General features: G+C 43.6%; 1 protein-coding gene across 1 annotated transcript; it reads left to right on the top strand.

Annotated features, from left to right (window-relative positions):
• The first annotated feature begins 4,058 nt into the window (after positions 1-4,058).
• Positions 4,059-4,478, top strand: LOC129075393 (39S ribosomal protein L42, mitochondrial-like). The gene has a single exon (XM_054579490.1). It carries the CDS (start codon positions 4,059-4,061, stop codon positions 4,476-4,478), a length of 420 nt encoding a protein of 139 aa, XP_054435465.1.
• Positions 4,479-8,957: the final 4,479 nt, after the last annotated feature.

The raw sequence follows: 8,957 nt of genomic DNA on the forward strand, positions 1-8,957 counted from the left end.
AAAAAGAGGGAAAAAGGTGATGGGCAGGAAAAGGGGAAAGGGAGAAGGGAAGACTCTTTCTTACAAGGTAATCTCAACTTAAATGTAGAAGGAATGAGTGAAGTCACCATTTAAGCACCAGAACAATTATTGCTCAAGGGGAACTCCACCTGTGAGTGCTAAAATCAGTGAACGAAAGAGTAAGGAGAAGCTGGATATTTGCATAGCCTCAAAGTATTTCCCCCCAAAATATTTGTTAATAGCAAAGTGTCTCTCCTCAAATTCTTGTCCATTGCAAAGGGGAAAAACAGTAATTTCACAGTGTGGTGCCTTGGTCAACGCTTGGCCAACACATGGCCAGCGCTACTTCGACCAAGTACAGAAGATCAACGTTACCAGCAGTAATAAGACATATCGATGTCATGGACCCTCTGGAGAGATGTGTTGCAAAAGACATATTACCCCTGTGGTATTCGTCCCCAAACTACAAAGCCTCAATCTAATCTTGAGAAAACTTCAAACAAACCCAAATGGAGAGACATTCTACATAATACTTCACCAGTGCTCGTCAAAAATGCCAAGGTCGTGACACAGAAAGAAAGACTGAGGAACTACTGCCTATGGGGTAGACCTGGCAGTTGAATGCAATGTGGCATCCTGAACTGGGCCCTGGGACCAAATAAGGACATTGCAGGAAAACCTATGAGATCCAAATAGCCCGTGTTTAGTTAATAGTACTGCACTAATGCTGAGTTTTGATAATCGCACCATGGTTATAGAATACGGTAACCTTAGGGGAAGCTGGGCAAACCGTATGCGTGAACTACCTCTACTCTCTTTGCAACCCGTCCTCCCCAGGAGGAAAGGAAGGAAAATCGAAGGCCATATGGAATGTTTGAAACATGGAAAGGAAGATGGGAATGACGAAATCAGTGAATTGGCCTTCTTAGTGAGCAAGCCCACCACCACCTGAAAGAGGTGGAAACTGAACCTGTTTCATGGGATGTGTTGATAGAAACTCAAGGAACTAGGAGAGGAGGAGTTAAAAGGCCTGGGTTCTAGCCAGGCCCTGTGGCTCGCCTGGCAAAGTTTGACAAGTTATTTACATAATTACTCCGATAATGTCTAAAACACATTACTTAGATCATCTATAAAAGATGACTCTAAGAGACTCAGGTTTCTTATGTATGACTCCATTTTACCAAGTAAAAGATGGCAATAACAATAATCATGTACTTAATGGAATAATATATTTAAAATTTACCATGAAAAAAAAGAGGTAATTTCTGTTTCAGATTCTGTTTCTTCGTGTAAAAACTGAGCATGAATTTCTCACATGATCCTAAGTTCTACATAAAGTATATCATATAAATAAAGTAATAGAACAAGATCAAGTTTTGTACATACACCCATATCTTCCTTTGATAGAAGTAATATGTTAAATCTTTTATTAGCATGGATAACCTTTTCAATAGCACATGTATTAAAATCGGGACAAAATTTGCCCTAAAGATAAGTGTGAGAGGAGGGGAGAGGCAATTCTCTCTAAGAAAGCATTATCTACTTACAAAATTTTAAAAATCCTAAACCACGGTACTTACAATGTGTACAAGTACATTAAATTGTGACCTAACTCTAATATAATCAATTTAATACCAACTTGTCAGAAGCATATTAGTTTTACCAATTAATGTCTGCTGAGTACCCACGCAATGTGCAGACACACATGTGCACATGTATTCAAAGAAGTAGCTGTGGATTGTATTTATTTTATGTGTAAGAAAGCTGTGCGTGGAAACCGCGTCTGGCCAATACCTCCGTCCTTCGCTCTCACACCATCGCTGACCTGGGACGCACCCGCTTTCCCTGCCCCGGTGCTTGTGCAGGAGCTGAAATGACAAGGCCCACGCAGGGTGTCCCACCATTCCTGTCCCCAGTGGGGCAGGCAGGAAATGCCAGCCTCCTCACAGGAAAGCCTGCTGTGGTGAGATTTCCCGATTTACTTTATACAGGCAAGAAGGCCAGATAGAGGAGGAGATAAGCACTCAAGATTGCAAGTGCTTATCATCCCCCGGGGCCTGGGCCTTGCAGCCACCACTGGTCTGTCTTCTAGAGAGGCAGGCCAAACTTCAGTTTGCTTCCACATCGAAGGGACTCCCCAACTGAAAAACAGAACCATCAACCCTGACCAGGCGTGGCAAGGAAACTGCTCCAAATTACTTGCTGAGTTTTCACCACAAAGGACATAGCCTGCTTGGGGAATTCCTACACAAATTAAGAGAATACCACTCTCCCCCTTGGCTGCACATTGGCATCCCCTGGGGATGCAATAAAAAAAAGTCTGGGGTCCCTGGTTCCCAAGCAAGCTGCTGAAGTCACGGTACCCACTCGGCTCCGCAGTACTCAGCTGAGGCGTTAAGGAGAACTCTGTATCTTTGAGGTCCACTCCATTCCACCCCTTCTCTTCTACTCAATTTTTATAAAATAGAACCAAAATCATCACCCAAAGAGGCAGCATGCAGGCTGCATGGAGAGTGAAATATAATGTCCTCGTCCCTCCATCTTCACATTATCAATCATTTTGAAGCAATGAGAATTTCAGAGTCAAACACTACACTCGTCTACGTGTCCCTCACAAGTCTGAAGTTTTGAGAAAATAGGAGTTGAAATAACTCTATGCCTCCCTTTTCCACAGCCAAATATCTGGGAGACATCTTACTTCACATAGTCTCTTTTAAAAATATACACCAGGAAAATAAAAACATACCCTCCACTTTTGATCTCTTATCTAGGGAAGCCGGGTTGCCTCAGAGGACCTCAGAGACAGTGTGTCCCCATGTTTGTTATGTTAAATGGGTTACATTGTTTTGTGTGCGGCTGTGAAGTGCACTAAAGTAACACTGAGTGACAATTCTCTTTTTGGGACCTCACTGTCCCATTGGTCAAAGCTGAAGGTCACAAAATAATAATAATACAACAGGCCACTATTTGATCAGGCAAGTATTTCCGTAGCTTCTTTTCCCTCTAGACGACGGAAGCACTTGGCAGGAAGCATTTCAGTTCCTGAAAGGCTACTCTCAGGCATTTGTGTGAGGGATATCATGCGACCCTCCACGCACTCAACCATCTCCCCCACCTCACCCTGCTCCTCCCACCTCCATTAAAAAATATGCCCAAAAGACCTTCAAGTCAGCTGTACCTGACATTGGCCCAGCTTGACTTTTATCTGGGTTTTTTCTTTTTTCTTCTTAAAAATTGGGGTCATGAAGGGAGGAAGGGGGCAAAGAATACAATGTCTATGCTTCAGACCACACTGTCTTCTATTATCCTCAGGAACCAGAGTGAGCACACTTCAATTTCTGTGGCATTTTTCACAATAGCGTCTGAAAGGTTTTTGGGTTTGTTTGTTTGTTTGTTTTTAATCATCTTGCACTTCAAAGTTGCAATGGATGGACCAGTTGTCCCTCTCTACGCAGTAATGTTTGAATACTTTAAAGTCATTGATTCATTGCCCTTCTGATTGTGTTAATAACTTTTCTACAAGAGGCCCCGAACCTGATGCTTTCTTTTAAATCTGTTCTCTTTTCTCCTTTTTAGGGCTGACTAAGCCTCGATTGATAGAGTAAAGGTAAGACAGTCTTTGCAAACCTCAGATATTACGCAAGTTCTTTCTATGATCTGCGCCCAAACTACAGCAAAAGAATGACTGACTGACTGACTGAATGAATGAATGATTCCATTTGATCATAAAAGCATCACCTTATCTGGAATCATACTGGTATTATTAGGGAGTAACTGTAATATTTTAAACAGAAACAGAGATGGAATATCTCCTGCTAATCAGGAAACAAACTATAGATGAGAATAGTAATTTTTTTTTTGAATTATGAAAATTTAAGCTAGAATAAGCCTCAGAGATTATCTAATAGAATACAATTAATTCACAGACATTCACAAAGAGATACAATGAGAAGTCAAAATAGCAAGATGAAAATAGGTATGCTTAGAAGCAAATTTGAAAAGCATTTTTCTCTTCAAATCATCTTTTCCATACCACCTGATAAACATCTTGATTCACTATGGTGGTAGCAGCAGTGAAGCTGGTGTTATCAAACAGAGCTCTCTTGAAGCATTTATTTCCAATTCAAAATGGAGCTTTGTATTGTATTTGTCATAAATCCATGTATTTTTCTCTTCCAGATGACTGTAATTGCAAAGCTTTGACATCTGAAGGCAGGATGATAGTTTGCTGCCATCCTTCTGTGAGCATTCCATACGAACACACAAAATCTAGCCCTCAGCCAGATCCTGTGCATAAGCATGAAGAAACACAGGATCAAGTGCTGAAAACCAGATTAGAAGGAAAAAATGAACGCTTTGAGCAAGTACCCATAATGGAACAAATTAGCAAAATGCTCTTCAGTGCTAAGCATTGTTGGTATCCTCGTGAACAGTATCAAAGATGTCCCAGGAAACTGAATTCTCCCAAAGACACATAAATGATAATGAGATTTTCAGTGATCAAAGAGAAATGTTATTCTGAGTCTCATTTGCCATTTGAGAAAATGCAATCAGGTATATTTGCAAATATGTTATATATTAAAATAATAATGTCTTTTCACCTAAAAAATACTTGCTAAGGGAATTGGAAGAATGAATATAAAATATGTTAAAATCTTTGGTCTTGACAGCACCTCTTTGCTTTAATGCATAGTCTCATTCATTCTCCAATAACCTTACCTCTTCCTCCCCAATCCTGGGGAATTTTACATATTTTTATTTATGGACGGGGCAAGGGATGAATTGAATCTGTTAGTTTGGGGGAGGCCTTTTCTCTTGCTCATGTTTAGTTTGCAAATCTCTTGCCCCTGTAGTTTTGGTCTCACCCAGAATGCTCCCAATTTTGCACGTTGTGCTACCCACCCTAAGAGCCCCTTTACACTGAGGATATGTGTGAATGAGTGTGTGTTATGTGATGGGAATCAAAGGACTAACCAGGTCACACACAGGTTGGAATCTCAAGAGCCCAGCCTGACGGCTCTTCTTCCTCACGGACCCTGTTCTCCTCACTACCCCTATCTCCTGCACTTATCTCCCGGAGCAGACTTCCCACTACGCCTTCTTTGTAATTTCCAGGAGCTCAGTCTAGGTTTGCAGCCTGTCATGGGCTACATGACCACACAAATAAGGGGAGATTAGGAATGTGACATTTTGTTGGCTACCCTTTAAAATCTGAAATTACTTGTTGGAAGAGCAGGAAGCAACTTCCTTCCTTTCCCATCATTAACGGCATAAAGAATAGGGAAACCAGAGGGACCGAAATGTGGCTTCGGACTTCATTTGGGGTGAAAAGCACTCCAAAGACAGGAATGCTGATTTACACACAGGCCACACTTGGCCAAAAACATTGCGAATCGACGATACATATTCATCCTCATGGCAGGTTCTAGAAGAGTTGAGTAAAGTGGGTCAACATTGTCCATTCCCGTTTACTTCCTTGGAGAAACAAAATCATATTTAAAATATTTTCTCTCAGGTATATTCGCTTGTTGGGGCTGCCATAATAAAATACCAACTATGGAGTGGTTTAAACAACAGAAATGTATCCCTCACAGTCCTGCATGCCGCAAGTCCAAGGTCAAAGGGTCAGCAGGGCGGGTTTCTCCTGAGGCCTCTCCCCTTGGCTTGTGGTTGGCCAGTTTCTCACTGTGTGCTCTCATGGTCTTTCTTTTGTGCTGCCACGTCTCTGTGTCCAAACCCCCTCCTCTTCTAAAGACACCAGTCACAATGCATCAGGGCCCATGCATTTTATGTATCTTTTTAAGGACCTTATCTCGAAATATAGTCACATGCTAAAGTACTGGGGGAAGGGCTTTGAGATATGAACTTTAGGGGGACCCAATTCAGCCTATAACCAGTCGTCAGGAGCAGAACCAAGACCGGAACCCAAAATTTCTAACTGTGGACCATTGACTTGCCACTGATCCACATCCTTTCCCCGGTTAAGTCATCTCCCAGAGTTATGGCATGCTCTAAATGAAGGTATCTCATGGCGACTTAATTTCAGCCCTCTTATTTGCCAGATAAGGAAGCTGAGTCTTAACTGTCTTGCTTAGAATCAAAGAGCCCCTCAACAGCCCAGAGCAGCACCACCCAGATATCTCCCCCTTGCTTCCTTAATGAGATCCTCTCTTGGATGCCATCCCCCTGTTCGCCTAAATGCCACAGGGGGGTCGCTTGCTAATCTCTGGGTTGTATATCTATGGCACAAGGAAACAGCCTGGTGCAGGATGGTGCGGGAGCACTAGCTATGGAGCAAGAAAGCCCTTGCTCTGTCTCCCTTTGGAAACAGTTGGAGGGATAAGCTGGCTTTAATGAGTTTTCCTGCCCCTTTCCTCCCATCCTCCTCTTTTAGGCTGCTCCTTATGGCAGCTGTTACCAATTTCAGCAATTTTCTTCTGGCAAATTGAAGGCTTCAGGTGACAAAGAGGGTTGGTTGTAGCCTCCTAGAGAATGAGAAAGATGAGGTCCTACTTCTACCCTACCCCTGCTTCCAGGCTGGGTGGTTAGGGCTATAGACACTTCCCAGCGGACATCCACCACCTTCCCTGCCTCCCACACATGCACAAAAAAGGCAGGCTCCCGGGTCTATGTCCAGCTCTGAAACTCTAGCTGAAAGGGGCTCCACATTATTCCTCACTCCATTCTCAGCTCATTTGTTTTCCCAGGACCACCAAGATTTTATTATTTGCATGACCCTTGGAATGAGTACTCATGGTGATGCTTGAAATTATAGGAAGAGGAGGAAATAGGACACATATATGCAAACATGCATGAAGAGTTTTGGTAGTGAACTTAAAGACTGAACACCTTCCCCATCTGACCACACCCAGGGCGCTTGGGTGGGAGGGGGTGGGTGGTTTCAGGCTCCCTGGTTAATTCCTTTGGGTAAAAATGAAGCTCACACATGAGCACTGATGTTATGTGACTCTGAAAGACAGAAAATGAATCTGTATCAGTCAGGTGAAATTTTCCTGTCAGTTTTTCCTTAATTTGGTTTTGTTTATCCTGTATTCCCTTCAGTAATTTTTTTTTAAAAGGATTGTAGCTAAATAATTGTTCCACTTCTCTGCCTGTCAGTTTCTGTGTGGACACTGGGTGTCCAGTCACAAACAAAACAAACCCAGCTTCTGCCTTCAGGGAGCTCACAATCTAATGAAGAGAGAGAAAACTTGGATATGTCTGCAAGTAAGGATGTAAGGCCAACTGTGAAGACATAAAGAAGGAAGAGTTTAAAATCTGTGGGAAGTTACTCAAGTGATCTCGTAGAAATCCCCTTCAAAAAAAAAGGAAGAAAGAAGGAAGGAAGGAAGGAAGGAAGGAAGGAAGGAAGGAAGGAAGGAAGGAAGGAAGGAAGGAAGGAGAGATGGAGAGAAGAAAGGAAGGAAGGAAGGAAGGAAGGAAGGAGAGATGGAGAGAAGAAAGGAAGGAGGGAGAAAAGAAGGGAAAAATATATAAAGGAAGAACCAAGGATAGAAAAACTTAATCTGGATGGTAAATTATTACTTAGACAATTGTTTACTTCTTATCTCCTCTAGTATAGTCGAAGCCCTCATTTTCAAATCTCCAACTTTCCTAAAAAGAACCTGTTTAAAATGCAGGACATCCTAGGAGGATGCATTATGGGACGTAGAAGCACCTTCTGTTTTATTTGCGGTTGTTTGGAATAGTGTGTTTGTCCCCTTGGGAAGGAAGATGATCTCTCCAAGAATAAAAATACAGAGGCGATGGCTCTTGTACTTCAGCCTCTTCCCCTCCCCAAGCGCGGTCTTGTTTTCCTAAGCAATGGTCAGGAATGTGCTGGGCGGGGGCAGCCTGGCCATCAGCGCCCAGCCTCGGCAGCCCCAGTCACGGTCCCAGGCTGGCCTTTCACCTCATAGCTCTCCGGGCTGCTCTTATTAAGCAGCAAAATGTTTCAATATGTTGAGCTTTGGGGGAGGGCCGCAGAGAAAAATCGGGATATTGTTGCGAAGGAAATAATGAATAACCCTGCTGCCAGTCCTCATACCCCCCACGTGGGGAGATCTGGGTGATGAGTGTGCTTTCTCCAGAAATGGAATTCTAGCAATTGCCTTTTGGTCCGAAATCTCCAGAGACAGTTGGGGTGGAGGAGGGGCGGCACTGAGAAGAGGGAGCAGGCACTAAACAAATTTTCTCAGTGTCCAGAACCAAAGCAGTGAGTGATCTAGGTACCCAGAAAAGAAAGAGGAGGGCGAAGCTTGAGAAACTGAGTCCAGTTCTCAGAGGCGCGCAAAGCCATCAGCGTTGTTCCTAGGAATTGACACACTCCCGCCTCTGCTCTCACCTGTGTGCTGCGCTCTCCCCTCCCCGCGTCCAGGTTCCTCCGTTTGTTCTGAGGAGGGGCCTGGCGGGCGGTTTCCAGGTTCGGGAAACTCAGGAGAGGCATGTGCAAGGGTGTGAAAGCCGCCAGGGCCCCCTTCTGCTTTGTGAGGACTGGCCCTGGGTTTGGGCAACCGAAAGAGTGCACGTGAGCTTGGACGCAGAAACCTGAGCCCACTCAAGGCCAGTCTGCAAGTGGACGCGAAGAAATCAGCAACATTCCAAATTTCAAGAAAACACAAATTTGGGGACCCAGAAATGGCTCCTTAACAAGAGTGTTTTTAAAACATTTTTTAAAAAATTAAACCCTCTTAGTAGCTCGTTTCTCTAAGACGCTGCCTGTAAAATGTGGGGCAGAGGCGGTGAACCCCGAGGGAGGGCCCAAAAAAGGGAAGGAGTGACCTTCGAGTAGGAAAAACTTAAAGGCCTGAAAAAGCAAAGCCTTCACTCCTATTGTTTGGGTAAGAGGAATAATCATTTGCATAGTCATCATTTGAAACTAAATAACCAGCTTAAGGCAGGCCTGGGTCTCCTCCCGGGGGCTCAGCAGAGCAAGCTTTACATTTATGATGTGTGTG

The sequence above is a fragment of the Pteronotus mesoamericanus genome, unplaced genomic scaffold, assembly GCF_021234165.1.
Source record: "Pteronotus mesoamericanus isolate MK-2021 breed Mesoamerican mustached bat unplaced genomic scaffold, CSHL_Meso_final contig_53, whole genome shotgun sequence".
Taxonomy (NCBI): domain Eukaryota; kingdom Metazoa; phylum Chordata; class Mammalia; order Chiroptera; family Mormoopidae; genus Pteronotus; species Pteronotus mesoamericanus.